This window comes from Periplaneta americana, chromosome 6 (assembly GCF_040183065.1).
Source record: "Periplaneta americana isolate PAMFEO1 chromosome 6, P.americana_PAMFEO1_priV1, whole genome shotgun sequence".
NCBI classification, from domain to species: domain Eukaryota; kingdom Metazoa; phylum Arthropoda; class Insecta; order Blattodea; family Blattidae; genus Periplaneta; species Periplaneta americana.
In genome coordinates this window covers 160,441,519-160,459,725 of record NC_091122.1, presented here as the reverse complement: position 1 = coordinate 160,459,725, position 18,207 = coordinate 160,441,519, and the positions used below count along the sequence as shown (strand labels likewise).

Here is an 18,207-nt window from a genome sequence, read left to right as displayed (position 1 = left end):
AATGTTTTTGTCTCACTGATCTAAAATTTAGGCCCAAAAATGTAATTGGTAATAATTATTTATTTAATTAAAGAACAGAATGACAATGGTGGAACAAACATTTGATCTAGACAGCAGGAAAACCAAAATTCGTTGGGAAAATCTGCCACATAGAACAGTGTTTCTCAATCTTTTTGGTAATGAGGCCTCTCTTCTCCTCGTATTACTTCAGTGTGGATCCATGATCTATGGTATAGAATGTGGAACATAGTAGTGTGAAATTTGGTTTATTTAAAAAATATTACAACCATTTAAACTGATTAGGAATAGAGCATTATGATGCTGCTAATGAATGCAGGTCTGGAGTAATTTCTAATGTACTTTAAATTGCTAATCATAGAAATAATAGTAGGCCCTATACTATGAAATAAGTTCACAGTGCTTTGGTCGGCGGGAAAAGGCACATTAAGTCGAAAAAGTCGATTTTTCTGTTGTACCTAATCAAATGAGTCTAATATTTTTTCTAATTTTTAAAATAATAAGTGTTCTTGTATTTTAAATTGAAAAGGGTCTTATTTTAACATACATGAATTTCATTATTATACTTATATTCAGTTAAGAGTAAATTAAGGTACGGTCACACGTCGCTACTTTTGAAGCGCTGCAGTACAAAAAACTGCGCAACTCTCGTACTGCGACGTGTGAACAACGGTGCAACCCGAAAAGTAGCAGCTGCCGAACCTGCTGCCCGCTACTTTTTCATGCTGCCCGCAGCTTAAAAGTAGCGACGTGTGAACAGGGTTCTCAGGGTTGCAGCCGCAGCATTTTTGATATCGGTTTTGTTGAAACTTTTGCTGCGGTTGCGACCAGTGTTACCACCCAAATGTGCCAATGATACTTTTATTGTTTGGATGTATTTTAATGTTAGATGTGATGAAAATAAATTATTTGTAACAGTCATTAAATGCACAACACAGTCTGAGCATATTTGCTGACGATATAATTCATTTTTTTAATTTTCTGTAGCGTAGTTTCAAACAGGAGGGTTGCCAACATTGATTACGTGAATATGCCGTTGGTTAGCATTTAAGTATATAGGCGTTTTTAAAAGCTTTATAGTAAAAATAATGTCAATTTCTGAATACTAGTTAGGGCAGAAAAGCAAAAATAGATAAGTAAGCTTTCGCATGAGTTTCGTAATAATGCGAACATAACCACAAAATGTATATTGAGAAGTCAACACGGAGATGGAAACCTGCAGCATGACTGCGGCTGCAAAAGTAGCGCCTTGCGGTGAACAGACTCGCAACCTCCAGTTGCAACTTTTGCAGCACTCGGGTTGCGCAGCACGAAAAGTAGCGTGCAGCGCGCTACTTTTGGCGTACGTGCGAACACGACACGCAACTTTTGCAGCTGCAGTACAAAAGTTGCGCAGCAAAAGTAGCGGCGTGTGAGAAACTCGCAAGTTTATCTTATTTACTTTTCTTCCTATGACCATGATCTTTGTCTTGTTTGCATTTATCTTCATCCCATATACTGCTCACAGCTGTCATTTAGCTCCAGTAGCATAGGCTATTCCTTAGTCGTCTCCTCTTCTGCTAACAACGCCATATCATCAGCAAATCTTAAGAACTTTATTCTTCTTCCTCCTACTGTTATCCCTCCCATGTTCTGAAAACAGTTCTTCACCAAATCCTTCAAGTAGATGTTGAATAGGGTAGATGATAAAGGGCATCCTTGTCTATATACAGTATGTATATACATATCACTTATAAAACTCTCAGAAACTACTCTTTATAACCAATGCTCCAGGTACTACAAAATTGCACAGTGGTTTCAAGAAATCTGTGATTCATTTTCGATAACAATGTTCTTTGGGTGGGCCAATGCAGATAATACAAGTATGTCTTTCCGTTGGAGATAAAAGTTCAATTTTGGATAAACACATTTCCTGAAGGTTAATGAAACATAAGATACAGGGAAAAACAGAGCGGATCGTGGCCTGAAAATGTAGCGGTACACAAAAGCTCTATTTTCACAACACACGCACTTGACTAGCTAGTACTATCGATGATATTTATAGCTGTAATCACTACTCACTAAGAAATAAGCTAATATAAATAATAAGAACTCAACACAATTCACATATCCAGTTTAAACTAACACATAAACAGATATAAATAATCAGAACGCTTCTATACAACTAATAAACCGATATAAATAACACTGACAAGGAATCTATCTCAGATCATGGTGCTTGAGTTTAATAAAAATGCATATTTAAGGTAATTTTCGTTCGGTAAGAAACGTGGTGATAGTCGTTCGTTTCGCTTTTTCCTCGTTTAAGAAATATATTGACTTGAAAATCGTTGCTACTTATGCCGCTTCTTGAGCGCACTCCGATCCTCGTAGTTCTGCGATATCGTATCACAGCTCCTGCATTAATGCTCTAGTCAATTTTTTTCTCTTAACTCACATCAATATAGTAGTAATGCAATCCATGGCATCTGTCACTCATTCGTACACCGTCCAAATCCATAGGTATGCAGTTGAAAGTCTAGGTACATATGCTTTCAAGAACCGAAAAGGGAATTTGGATCTAAATTAAAACATCCATTTAATGTCGTGGTCGATGTAAGTAGTTCCGGTAAACTGACAAAAATCACGTGAGAAAATGGTTAAGAGATGTATTTCTCCCGGTTGTTAAGAGCACTACAACATCTGAATTCCTGGAGTGGTCAGATAGATGACACTATATTTACTGATGAAGAAGTAAACAATACTTCACATAATAAGACAACCAAAACACAAATTATTCTTCCAAAAACTACAAGTTTTGTACAATCCTTGGATGTATATTTTAAGGCAATATAAAATTGTAATTGGAAAGCTAGAAGAGTATTTCAGACATAAAATTATCTCTGAAAACATTCCAGACAAGTTGCACGGTAGGGGCTTCATAATGACATTCTATTCTGTTGTGTATCACAAATTTCATTCACCTGTTCTCAAAGACATGCTGATATACGCGTGGCAGACGTGTGGATGTGATGGAGAAACATGTGAGAAAGTTTGATAACGTTCTTGCAACAATGTTGCATGTGGTAACACTGTATGTGTTACTGTCATTTTATTAATAAGAGAGGAAGTAGTAGTAGTAACCTGTAAGGAAAAAATGCTAATGCATTATTATGTATATTTTCTAAATTCCCTATGGTATAAAAATATCATGTCCATTTAAAGAAATTATACTTTTTGTTCGACCGCATTGCTTTTCAGTGCAGTATGAAATCTTCTTCTTAGCAAAGGAATTCAAAGATTACATACCGGTATGAGTAATTCGTCATAACTACTGTACATTATCATTAAAGAGAAGTCCTTGTAGGTTATATGACCAGGAGTTAAAATTAACACGACCTTCATTAAGCATAATATGTTTTCTTCTGTTTTGTTTCGTCATCATAATAATGTGCTTATGAACGCGTGTCTTTTATTTTAGTGCAGCCAACCTTCCTATTAAGTCCTTCACAGAAGTGTATGATTTATTTATTGATTTATTGATAAAAACAGTCGTGGTATCGGAGATACATAGACAAAGTCAAAAGAAAAACAAGATAAACAAACAAACTAAAATACTATATCAACATTAGTTTCCATAAATTCATTTAAATCATAAAAAAGGGTTTTTGATTAGCCAGTCACGAATAACACACCTAAATCTATTAAAATTAACACTATGTGCACTATAAGCAAGTTTATTAAACATAGACAATGCAACTGATGTAAACCATTGTTTAGATTTGGTTAATCTAACGCTAGGGGACACAAGGTGGTAATTATGTCTTGTGCCATAATGATTAATCTCGCTATGTGGATAATAACTGTTTAAATTTGACTTCATTTTAATCAAACAGTGGAAAATATACAAATTCACAACAGAATACTGAATTAAAAACGTATTATTAAGAAACTATTGATACAAATGTCCCTCGAGCTTCGTACGACGACAATTTCATAAATAATGCAAACGTTGGTAGAACTGTGAAGTGGTTGAAGCAACATCAATGCAAATTACGTCAGTTGTAGTTGAAGGCTTGAGGAACAAGCACGTGTGTTCGTTTCGTCCATAGCGTACTCTGTGTTTAAGCAACGAGAGCTAGAAATGGAGCCTACACGTGTCTGGAGTATTGTGACAATTGAAGATTAAAGATCGAATCTTTACATGACAAAAACCCCACAGAAAATCTCAGTGCCTTGAGTGCAGTTTGTGGTGAATTACAGTGGATTGTAGTACAGATTCTCGTTGGGCTACTCGTTTTCATGATGATCGTGTCAGCATAGACTAGGAAGGCCGTGTTCTTCTTGTCTTCTTCTTATTATCCTTCTCTTCCTCTTGGCCTCTACATCGGCCTCTTCTTTTTATTAGGAATAAAAGCTATCATACTCTCTTACTTTTGATGTTTTTTTATCATTGTTACCTCGAGTGTTCCCAGTAACTGAACCAACTCTCTGATAATAATCTCTTTGCAGACAACGGATTTCCACATGAATTGCAATTGCATAATTACTGGAACAAATAGTCTTTCTTCTTTCACTGAAACAATCTCACGCCCTTACTATAGGCCCTACAATCAGCAAATCAGTATAACTTTAAAATATTTAATTTGCTAACGATTCTGTTTATCAGAGATATTTTATTGAGCTAGTCATAATCTTTTCTTGTTATCTCAACATGAAGGCAACAGATATAGCTTTAAGCGACACTAGCACTGAGTTAAAAAAAATATATATATAAACGAATCAAATTTCCTTTCTATGAAAATGTTCCTTGCACTCTAGGAAGTCGATAATAAGAAGCTTCTTGCCTGTAGGCCTACGTCTTCTTTGAGGTTCAGAAGGAACTATCATATAGGCCTACTCCATGTGTCAGTATTGCATTTTCTTTCACAAATTTGCTTTTTCTCGAAACTATAGGCCCATTTTTAGGTTTTAAAAAGCAGGCAAGCCCAGCCGGGCCAGATCTAGCCTTCAAACAAGGTGCAACAGTGACATAGAATCTCAGAATACCATGCAGGCATACGCATAATAGTACAATGTGAGCCAGAGAAATCGGACGATTTTCAAATGGAAATAACTCAGTAGTTATGTCTATTAGAACAAATCCATTGCTACCAAAAAAAGCTGGCTATGTAGGGGAGTAGTGGGTACAGTGAGACACAAAATATTAAGACATATGTATGCAAGTGATAATCCAAGTATTATTAAATTCAAGTGCAATAGGAATAGACATTAAAACATGGAGTACAATAATACATAAACAAAAATGTTAATAGATAAAGGACATAATATACAATACGTGTTTGTCACAAAAAATGCTAATGTCTCACTGTTCCCATTCAGGAGGGTACAGTGAGACACCACAGTGTCTATTAACGGACATTGAAATGATTTACATTTATTTAAAGAGAAAGGGAAGCTTGCTGTCTCTTTATCTTGACATGTTCTGTAGGCTTATTTAGAATCATTTTGATGTCTGTCTTCGAAACCATTGAAACATCTGGAACATTTGGAAAAGTAAATTTTCCATGACATTTAAAACTTTTGCGAAAAAGTGAAATGAATTTTTGGTGACAACAAAGAATTTAATGTAATTCTTTATTATTTTTTAACATTTTCTTAAATTTTGTGAATAATTTTTTATTTATGAAACCATTAAAACGTAATGTATCCATTATTTTAAGCTACAGTTCCTAAATTGGTTACTAGTATGTTCATTTTTAATGTTAGTTACTGGTAAATGTAATATAATTACAGTTTGTTTTTGCAAAACATTGGTACATGGGAACAGTGAGACGTCTCAGTGTACCCTTCAATGGCATGTCTCACTGTTCCCTTTACGCATAGTTAATTTAAAAATGGCGCCATCACTTCAAAATTAAAACAAGAAAGACGAAACTTTACCAAACATAATCTCAAATACCACAGTATTAGATAACAAAACATTCATATTTACATTTCATTTGTATATCAAATATAACCTTCATTAAACACAAGCCAAAATTTTATTTCTAGAGTGAAAAATTACGAATTATTTTTTCATCACTCGCCTTTATAACTAGAATCAAATCGAGTATGAAAATACTGTTGCTTTACTCATGCAACATACAACTCCACTGTTATCAACATCTCAACATCAAAATTTACCATCTAATAAAACATGTCTCACTGTTCTCCCTGTCTTACTGTACCCACTTATCCCCTATGCCATTTTGTTGACAACCATTTAGATTGTATTAAAAATTATGTCCTTCAAATGGTGTCCGTCTCTCTCCATGCACTCTTCAAGTCTTTCCCTGAAGTTGCGTGTCACTCTTCCCAACATTTCGCCATCAGTGTTGGCGATTTCCTGGGCAATGCCAATCTTCAGGCCATCAGTTGTTTGGGGCCTGTTTACGTACACTTTGGACTTCAGGTAACCTCACAGAAAGTAGTCGCAGAAATTCTAGCCCATTTATTTACTTGCGATTTTCCTCACGTACCATGCCACAAATTGAAATAATTCGGGATCAGTTTCTATTTTTTTTTTTTTTTTTTTTACGTTCCTCTGAACTTCGTGACTTCATATTGTAACATATACGTAAGTCCCAACGAGAGCTCCAAGTTTCAATACGGAGAGCAGGAAAAGAGCATATGCTAGTAATTACTCTCTGTGGCCACCCCATGTAACCTTGGGTTACACCGCTGTTAGGAACAGCTGTCTGGTGTAATGGCAGAAACTAGAAGAGTTCGCCTCTAACAGAAAAGCACATGCTCAACAAAATGACACATCAGTATTAAAGCAGACTCGAACAGGCTAGTTCTTTATTAGAATGTTTCAGTTTCTTAGCCGTCAGTGTTCGATATCCGAAGATGGTCAGGACACTTCTTTTATTTAATTTACTAGCCATACCCGTGCGCTCCGCTGCACCCGTTAGAGTATAAAGTAATGTCCACCTTTGAAAGAAGCCAAATATGTCAAATATCTGGGTATCATTATTGATCAGAATTTAAAATGGCCTCATCACATTACTTATCTTTGTAAGAGGCTTCGTAAAACAATTTATAAATTCGTTAATCTTCGATGCTACTTACCTATTAGAGTTCTACGAAATGTTTATTTGGCCATTATTCAGTCTATCATTCAATATGGTATAATTGTTTGGGGTGGAAGTACAAAAATTAATCTTAGTCCGTTAAATTTACTACAAAAACGAATAATTAAAATTTGTTTGAAGAAACGTTTCGATTATCCAACTAAATTAATTTATTCTGAATTTAATGTATTTAATATTGAACAAATTTATAAGTATACCCTGTTAAAATTTTATCATAAAAATCGTAATAAGTTTGTATTACAGACACACAATTATGACACAAGACGAAATATTAATTCAACATTAGTAGAACCTAAATGTCTCACATCTGCTGGTCTAAAGCATAGCATAAATTTTGGCCCTCGGTTGTACAATGCTTTAACTAAATTACACCCAGAACTTCTAACATGTAACCCACTAAAATATAACAAGAAAATTAGAAACGTGTTAATATCTTCAATTTGATTAAATAAATTTATAGCCTATGTGTATGAATTAATCAACCTATATTATATTTGTATTCTACAATTTTGAAATATATATTAGTCCTACTTTTCACGTGCGATATTATTCTTCTATAGTGTTAATATTATATTATATAATTCCATTGCCGCTGTAATTATATTTTAGTTCCTATTTTATTTTACTCATTTATTTATATTATTATTTTTTATTTTAATATTATATCTGAACTGCGACCGAGCACGAGCGCTGCTCATTCGGTCTCAAATTTTGTTAATACTACTGTATCTTCTTTTTATATTGCTTGTATTATTTTATTTGTATTTCTCTTTGTTTGTTTTGTAATTATATTTCTTTATTCTGTATATTTGAAATAAATAATAATAAAATAATAATAAATAATAATTAAAATAGGACATTTGATCCAGGGAACATTCGTGTTTGATAGAAGGATAAATCGTTTATTATGTTACTTAATTTAAATTGTATTAAAGAAATTAAAATGCTGTCATTTTGATCCAGAGACCACTCATTTGGTCATAAAAATTATTTTAGGATATACAGGAAACGAATGCCTATCAAGTTTTCTGTGCATAACAAGCTATTTTAATCTTACCTGTCCTCGATTCCTTCAGAAGTTACTGTAATAACATTATAGCATTATCTCCATCTAGAGAAACTACACTTCCCAATGGTGAATTAATAATTAATTATACAAATCGGTTAATTTAGCTTCCGATATTACATCATACAATTACAGAAACATTCTCTGTAGGCTACCGTATGTTTCATAGCTTTCGATTGTTGTTGTCCAAGGCCCCTTATAGACGAAGTCATTTGTTTTTTATTTCATTACACTGCCTTAGATGGCGTTGTTATTGTAATTTTGAAACTCATTTATCTCATTAAATATCAGTCCTTTCAAAATTTTGCATGGAATAAAACTTATCGGAAATTAGTTTTAAAGAAACTTTTGTTATGTAATATTTTTCATGAAAATTAATAATAAGGGAAATATTTCGATTTATCTAATTCAAGCCCCCTTATAACCCCCCTTTTAAATAAAATATTTTGAATGCTATATAGCCTAAAATCTAAGTTACAACGAACTTAATTTATATTCAAATCTTCCTATAAATCGGTTCAGGCATTATCGCGTGAAAAGGTAACAAATATCCAGACAGACATATAAACAAAAATTTCAAAAAAGCGATTTTCGGTTTCTGGGCGATTAATTATATATGTTAGGACCAATTATTTTTGGAAAATCTAAAATTACCAGAAAAATTTCGGCTACAGATTTATTATTAGTATAGATTATATTCCGTAGTGAGATCTTACATATTAAGCAATGTAGCTTTGAGATATGAAACAAGTCAAAATTAAACTAAGATTCTCCATGGATTATCTGACACTCGTCTTATTGTTGGGGGTGGGGGGATCTCCGAAAAAGGAATCTATTTACCAAGAAGAGGAAATGATAAAAACGACCTTATACAATTTTGACAACTTAATATACATTGCGTTCATTCTCAAATGTGGCAAAAAGTTCCTAGAACCTATTCCACAAAGATTTGGTGTTTTACTTTACAAGTTATTTGTGAAAGATGTTGTAAAACATGGAGTTGTATCTTTCTGTTCCACGAAAGAATTAAAATGTATTTACATTATCAGTAAATCACTACAAGTGAAATCATATCAATAAACATACTACGTCATAACATGAAACAGCTGTTTACCTTCGTATTTAATTCGTCAAATTAGGTTATGTTTGTCTTCTTAATCGTAATGTTGTATTTTAAAGTAAGTTACACAGCAAAGATTCGTAGTACTGTAATATTTCTATGAATTTTGTAATCTCGCAATGTTATTTATTTTAGTTTACTTCTTCGATCATAAAAATTACTTCCTTATTATTAACATGTTCTTCTAGTTTCTCATATTACGAGTATTCACGGATGCCGCTAATAACGACCTTCACATGTAAGTTTTAATTGTTACGGAATTGCAAACACTACAAAATTATTAAAACGGTGTCAATGGCGACGAAGTTCTTTCTTTTAAAGGAAATAGAAGAGAAAAGATATTACAGACCACATATTTATCAACATATTATATCTTAATATTATTACAGTCTAGTATATACAGCCACGAAGCTTGAGTTGTGAGGGTGCTAGGAACAGTAGACTGTGCTGGTACTATTTCGCATTATCTGTGATGAGGCGATAGTAGGGATCCTTGTGGTTAGCAACTATCTTTGGATGCATATTTTCTACGTATTGAGCTTCGTGACTGTATATACTAGACTGTGATAATATTATGATATAAATATATTTTATATAGGCTAGTACTAACAGAGTTGCCAAGGGTCCCCATGATAACTAAGTAAGATCACTAATCAGGAAGAGTGAGATTCAAGGAAAATTTATTTTATAATATCCATTTATTTCATAATTAATCATTAGCAAATCACAATTTTTATAATGCAAATTATTTTTATGTAATATTCATCAGTTTTGTGGAAAAACACAAAACACAAAATATGTTAATATAATCCATATGTTGCACTTAATTGTAAACGATACAAATCTCATTCTTTATTGCAATGCGTTACTTTCTTATCATTAGTCATCACTTCTTTTGGTGGTCCGAATGAGTGGCATGGCCCAGGAATGGCCATTTTCATGGTCAAGACAGATGATAATGTACCATCCACGTTCAACGAAGGTCTAAAAGCTGTTTTATTTTTCCTTATCATAGAAAAAACACGTTCTTCGCCAGCATTAGAATGTGGAATTATCAAAACCAATATTGCAACCTCAGACAGCCTCTTGTACCTTATTTCTTCATTTGCTAGTTTCATCTGAGATAAATCTGCGTATATATGCACAAATTACATCCATTCGGTAAATGTACCAACTTACTTGCTCCTCATCTTGAACGTTAGCACTTTCCCATACATCTTCAGGGATACTGTCTTGTATTAAAATTTTGTAATCCACAAATACGTGAGATTTCAGCTCGCTTGCGTGTGAGCATGAGATCGGCCTCCAATCAGTGTGTCTCACGCACAATATGATATGATATGATATGATATGATATGATATGATATGATATGATATGATATGATATGATATGATATGATATGATATGATATGATATGATATATGATATGATATGATATGATATATGATATGATATGATATGATATGATATGATATGATATGATATGATATGATATGATATGATATATGATATGATATGATATGATATATGATATATGACATGACATGACATGACATGACATGATATGATATGATATGATATGATATGATATGATATGATATGATATGATATGATATGATATATGACATGACATGACATGATATGATATGACATAACATGACATGACATGATATGATATATGATATGATATGATATGATATGATATGATATGATATGATATGATATGATATGATATGATATGATATGATATGATATGATATGATATGATATGATATGATATATGACATGACATGATATGACATAACATGACATGACATGATATGATATGATATGATATGATATGATATGATATGATATGATATGATATGATATGATATGATATGACATGGCATGACATACATGACATGACATGACATGACATGACATGACATGACATGATATGATATGATATATGATATGATATGATATGATATGAATCCTGTACAAGTAATCACTCGATAGCCGGGGCTAGTTTAGCATGCTCGTAGCGCGGGCTAGCGAAATGTCTATGCATAGCACCACTAAATATTAACACAGTAAAGAAGTTAGAAAGTTAATCAATGAAAAACTCTAGTATTTGTACTAGGCTTGTGAAACGAAAACTCTAGTATTTGTACTAGGCTTGTGAAACAAAAATCTAGTATTTGTACTAGGCTGCTTTCTAGAGAATTTACAATACCATATATTCCAGATATTTATGGAATAGGCTCCTGGTGGGCATTTCAGAGTGGGCCTATACTGGTCGATTTATTTCCGTCGAAATGAAGACACTTTTCAGTCATGCATTATTTTTTATTGTAACTTGTTACACATTCTTATTGGAAGCATAAATAAATATAAATTTCTTACTTGAACACAGCTTTTTAAGAGGACTGGAAACTTACGTCTTCAGTGTATGATCTCTCTGATTACAAGACACTTCAGTAACACTTTCCCACGAAAGGTAGAATAAGTACGTTTTAAAACAGGGTAACAACTTTATTGTTATAATTATGTGTAACTGTACACAACTGATAATTGATTCAATTACTATATGGTAGATACAAGCTGTAATTTGAACTGACCTTGACCTTCATAAGCAATTCCGGCATAGCTTCGCTATTATGTAACATTAGATGTTTTGTACCGTTTACAAAGACGTCCTAAAGTAGAGACATACTAATGGAATTAAAGCCAATAGATGTAGAAATAAAATTATGAACATCACGAGAATTCTACGTCATTATTTTGTTTAAGTCTTTTTGTGATATAAGTGAAAACGTCCTTCAGTTAGTGTTCGCACTCTTCATAAACTCGTGTGCGCTCCGTTTAGTATGAGAGTGTTTCATGCTGCAAAAATGTGAGATAAATATCCATCATAAAAAATGATCTCGCAAATCTAATTCTAGACTCTGCAAATAAGAAGTCAGTATCCTATCCACGTTAAGCACATTCGGTCAGAGAGACTATTACACATGGATAAAAAAAACTTTTTTCCAAAACAATATGAGGAGATGATACTAAGGAATATGCTACTGAAGCTAAATGACAGCTGTGAAGAGTAGGAATGAATATAAATGCCAACAAGACGAAGACCATGGTCATAGGAACAAAAGTAAAGAAGGTAAACTTGCGAATTCTAAATGGGACAGTAGATCAAGTGGACAGTTTCAAATACTTGTGGTGTACTGTAAGCAGTAACATGAGCTGCTGCCAGGAAGTCAAAAGGAGGATAGCAATGGCAAAGGCAACTTTTAGTAGAAAAAGAAGCATCTTCTGCGGACCTTTGGAGAAAGAAGTAAGGAAGAGACTAGTGAAGTGCTTGGTGTGGAATGTAGCATTGTATGAGGCAGAAACATAGACGGATATGGAGAAGAATGGAGCGTGTGAAATGGACAGACAGAATAAGAAACGAAGCTGTGTTGGAAAGAGTGGGTGAAGAAAGAACGATGCTAAAACTGATCAGGAAGAGGAAAAGGAATTGGCTGAGCCACTGGTTGAGAAGAAACTGCCTTCTGAAGGATGCACTGGAAGGAATGGTGAACGGGAGAAGAGTTCGGGGCAGAAGAAGATATCAGATGATAGATACATTAAGATATATGGATCATATGCGGAGACTAAGAGGAAGGCAGAAAATATGAAATACTGTAGAATGCTGAGTTTGCAGTGAAAGACCTGCCCTTGGGCAGAACACTATGAATGAATGAATATTATAACTTATGTAACGAGTGAATTGTATGGAGTTCAACAACGTCTTCTTAAAGTCAACGATTATTTCCTTACTATTCTTGTTAAGACATAAAAAGAAAAATCTTTATTTCTTATAAATAGGCTGATTCAGGAAGAATAGTAAATATTTTAGGGGTGTCAGAATGGACTATTCTGAGTAAAAATATTCATATAAACACGTGTCCAATTTTCAAAGGATGTCGAGATACAATTGTTTGAATGTTACGCATAACATATCTTACAAGCGGCAAGAAAGAGAGACAAATGACTTACAGTCTTACTAATAAACCGTGTATAGTTTTTTATACGAGACTTATGCAGAGTTGAGACAGAAAACGTTACTAATAAACCATGCATAAGCGATGGACGTATAAACAGGCTGTAACTATACAATGGGAATTGCTTTGCAGCAGTTATATACACGAAACCCCTTGTTTAAGCGTTGTATATGGGGAAAAAATGGCCGCTCCTTTAACAGCTGTTCGTATCGACTGTCATTTTATGATGATGTTTACCTTGTAACCACAGAAGAACAAACCAAAGATCATAGGTTTATTAGAATACTATTGCTGTAGCTTGTACTCTTTGACCAAAATGTAGTGTGGTAGTCGATTAGAGCCAGTTGTACTATCGATATTTAACACGCAACACTAGAGTGCTCTACCGGATGCAGTAGAGAACCTCAGATATTCTATTACCTTTCGTAACGAAGTAATGACGAAACTATGACGTAGCTGTGTAACAGTTATATTGTTATACACGACGTATGTAGTGATTATTAGTAAGGAATTTACACACGACTTATAAACGAGCTGCTCATTGTATAAGTATAAGACAGTTAAACGTCTGCATATAGAGTTTTTATTAGTAAGACCGTTACTGTCTTACTAATAAAAACCCTTATACAGAGGTTTAACTGTCTTAAACTTACACAGCGAATAGCTTGTTTATAAGTCGTGTGTAAATTCCTGACCAATAATCACTACATACAGTACGTCGTACATAAAAATAAAACTGCTGCACAGCTACGACATGGATTCGTCAATATTTTATTACGAAAGGTAACAGAATAATTGAGATTCTCCATTTCATTCGATAGTGTGCACTGGTGTGCCGTGCTATGTATCGATAGTACAACGGGCCTGATCGATTACAGCGCTATATTTTGATCAAAGAGTACAACTACAGCAATGTTATTCTAATTATTCTGTGGTCTTTGTTTTGTTTTTCTGTGATTACAAGGCGACCATCATCATAAAATGACAATCGATACGAACAGCTGTTAAAAGGCGACCATTTTTTTTTTCTCTATCTACAACGCTTAAATGGGAAGTTTTGTGTAACTACAGCAAAGGGATTCCCATGCATAGCTATACGCTGCTTATACATCCATCGCTTATGCTTGGGATCACACCCTTCAATTCTTGCATAATCTGATGTCTGATTAGTAAAATAAATGGAGGGAGAAATAACTGGCCATCCTACTCCATTATTTTCTGGCTGTCTAATTAATTTTTACTGCAAATATGTTAAAATCGTATGTAAATTATGACCGGGTAAACTGTAGCCTACGTATATTAGCCTAGGTACGAGTAAATGATGAATATGAACAAAATTCGATAGTTTGAAATAAATCGCTCTACACAGATGGACAGGCAGAAAAAAACACAAAAACCAATTTGTATTTATTTATTTATTTATTTACTTATTTACTTACTTATTTATTTATTTATTTACTTATTTACTTATTTACTTATTTACTTATTTATTTATTTATTTATTTACTTATTTACTTATTTACTTATTTACTTATTTATTTATTTATTTATTTATTTATTTATTTATTTATTTATTTATTTATTTATTTATTTATTTACTGGGAATTTTTATATTTCAACAGAAAAAAAATGTGAACCTGGAAGTATCTTCAAAGAATTCTGCAATACATGTGAATGTTCAAGTGATGGAAGCTATGCAACCTGCACTGAATTGGACTGCTTTGCAAGGGAGAAGCGAGGCAAGAGTAAATTAAGTTTTGATGTTCATGTATGTTTTACAAAAGTCTGAGTCCAGCAGAATTTGTGATATTTATGAAACACGTTTACCCTTAGTATTATAGTTGCCCCTTTCATAATCATTTCACCAATGCATCATTATCAACATTTATCTTTTTCTCGTTGACTTTTAATATCCTCCATTTTAAAGTTATGTATATTTAGTATATACCTTCCTAGTTTTCTTCTTAATTTTATAACGAGAAAAATTGCGTGATTTAATAACTTTACCAACATTACCAGTGGCGTAGCGTCAATGTAAGCTAAAAAGCTCAGCTTCCCCAGTTAATAACTCCATAATAAACTGGAGTTTATGAAGATAATTATGTATTAATTTTAATACAATTTATAAGTACGCCTTAAATGTTGTGATGCGGCAGTTCAGGATGATTTGTGATGCAGCAGTAAACATGAAGCCTGCACACACCAGCTTCCAATCCCCTCCACAGACTCGTTTCTTTCACTCATTCTTCTATGTACTAGTAACGCACCCCGCAGATTTTCCATCCCTTTCTAACTAAACTACCCTGGTCGCAAGGCTCTCAAGAAGCTAGCTTTAGCATTGGAAAGAATTAGCTTCCCAGTTATCCCTTTCGTGAGTTGTGTTCAGTTGAAGTGTTAGTGTGCACCGTGGCTGATATAATAAATAATGACTGAAATAACAGTTCCTGACACTAATTTATGTAGTCAAAAATAATCTTCTGATAAAGATTTTAACGTTGATTTTTTTACTTGGTTATTTAACGATTCTGTATCAGCTACGAGGTTATTTAGCGTCGATGGGAGTGGTGATAGCAAGATGGTATTTGGCGAGATGAGGCCCGAGGATTCGCCATAGATTACCTGACATTTGCCTTACGTTTGGGGAAAACCTCGGAAGAAACCCAACCAGGTAATCAGCCCAATCAGGAATCGAACCCGCGCCCGAACGCAACTCCGGATCGGCAGGCATGCGCCTTAGCCGACAGAGCTACGCCGGTGGCTTTTAACGTTGATTGATGTAATTTTACTAACACTGTATCTATTGACCGTTAATATTGTGGTTTTTCTAAATATGACAGGGAGTTATATTATACGTACTGTATGTGTCTATAGAGATATGTGTAAACCATGAAATCATATTTTACTACCATTTGAGGTGATGCCTTATTGGTGTTACTTATGGGGTTCCAACCGATCTTCGGACTGCTGACTTGACATCGACTACTATTTTTATTTTAAGACGCAATACGTTTCCTCATATATGAAAGACAACTTGAGTTAGCTTCCCCTGCTCAAAATTTCATGCTACGCCACTGAACATTACTACTGCATGGTTTATTTAATGCGAACGTACAACAGTCAGCTCTGGATATAATAAACTCACAAGCAAACGTTCTGATGGGGGCAGATAAAAAAGTTAATTCTTTTTCTTCCATCACGTTAATAATGTCAAAAGAAGTGCTTATACAAATTTTGGCCACTCGACCGCAATTACGAGGCCGTCCAGAAAGTGATTTTCTCTGGGTCCGTTTATAGAAAAAGGCACAATTACATGGAAATATTTATTGAAACAGATACAGCAATTGCACTATTTGTCAACATATCACCCACTGGAATTGAGACATTTGTCATACCGTGGGATCAATTTCTGTGTCGTAGAAATCAGCCGCCTCGGATCGGAACCAATGTTTGACTGTGTCTGCTCCTATCTTTGTCGATCCCACGACATGAGGAATGTCTCAGTTCCGATGGAAAATATGTTGAAAAATAGCTCAACAATTGCTGTGTCTGTTCCAATAAATTTGTCCAATGAAAATGTGTTTTTTTATGTTAACGGCCCCTGACGAACTTATTTTTTTACGGTCCTCGTAAATGCGGTCGAGTGGCCAAAGTTTGTAAAAACACTTCTTTTGACATTATTAACATGGTGGAAGAAAACAATTTAACTTTTCTATCTGCCCCCGTCAGAACGTTTGGTTGTCAGTTGTAGTGAACATCAGTGGCGTCGCGTGACATTTTGACAAAGGGATGCGATTTTTTAAATGGTTAAAATACAGTAGTATGCTGTCTCAGTGAAACATACAGCAGAGTCCGTATAGGTCAGTTTCTATCTGATGCTTTTCCAATTCACTGCGGGCTAAAGCAGGGAGATGCACTATCACCTTTACTTTTTAACTTCGCTCTAGAATATGCCATTAGGAAAGTTCAGGATAACAGGCAGGGTTTGGAATTGAACGGGTTACATCAGCTTCTTGTCTATGCGGATGACGTGAATATGTTAGGAGAAAATACACAAACGATTAGGGAAAACACGGAAATTTTACTTGAAGCAAGTAAAGCGATCGGTTTGGAAGTAAATCCCGAAAAGACAAAGTATATGATTATGTCTCGTGACCAGAATATTGTACGAAATGGAAATATAAAAATTGGAGATTTATCCTTCGAAGAGGTGGAAAAATTCAAATATCTTGGAGCAACAGTAACAAATATAAATGGCACTCGGGAGGAAATTAAACGCAGAATAAATATGGGAAATGCGTGTTATTATTCGGTTGAGAAGCTCTTATCATCCAGTCTGCTATCCAAAAATCTGAAAGTTAGAATTTATAAAACAGTTATATTACCGGTTCTTCTGTATGGTTCTGAAACTTGGACTCTCAGTTTGAGAGAGGAACATAGGTTAAGGGTGTTTGAGAATAAGGTTCTTAGGAAAATATTTGGGGCTAAGCGGGATGAAGTTACAGGAGAATGGAGGAAGTTACACAACATAGAACTGCACGCATCGTATTCTTCACCTGACATAATTAGGAACATTAAATCCAGACGTTTGAGATGGGCAGGGCATGTAGCACGTATGGGCGAATCCAGAAATGCATATAGAGTGTTAGTTGGGAGACCGGAGGGAAAAAGACCTTTAGGGAGGCCGAGACGTAGATGGGAGGATAATATTAAAATGGATTTGAGGGAGGTGGGGTATGATGATAGAGACTGGATTAATCTTGCACAGGATAGGGACCGCTGGCGGGCTTATGTGAGGGCGGCAATGAACCTTCGGGTTCCTTAAAAGCCATTTGTAAGTAAGTAAGTATGCTTTCGTTATATAC

The 18,207-nt window shown here is 34.3% G+C and overlaps 1 protein-coding gene across 5 annotated transcripts in view; it reads left to right on the top strand.

Moving 5' to 3' along the window:
* Positions 1 to 18,207, top strand: part of LOC138701995 (keratin-associated protein 10-8-like) — a 48,891-nt gene that overhangs the window by 6,398 nt on the left and 24,286 nt on the right. For 3 of the 5 annotated variants that reach the window (XM_069829452.1, XM_069829449.1, XM_069829448.1), the window contains exon 2: positions 14,968 to 15,084. The exons of 1 other annotated variant lie outside the window; for it this stretch is intronic. In XM_069829452.1, coding sequence (XP_069685553.1) covers positions 14,968 to 15,084 — 117 coding nt within the window. Of the gene's footprint in view, positions 1 to 14,967; positions 15,091 to 18,207 lie in introns of all 5 variants that reach the window. One more of the 5 variants, XM_069829451.1, reaches the window with a different exon arrangement.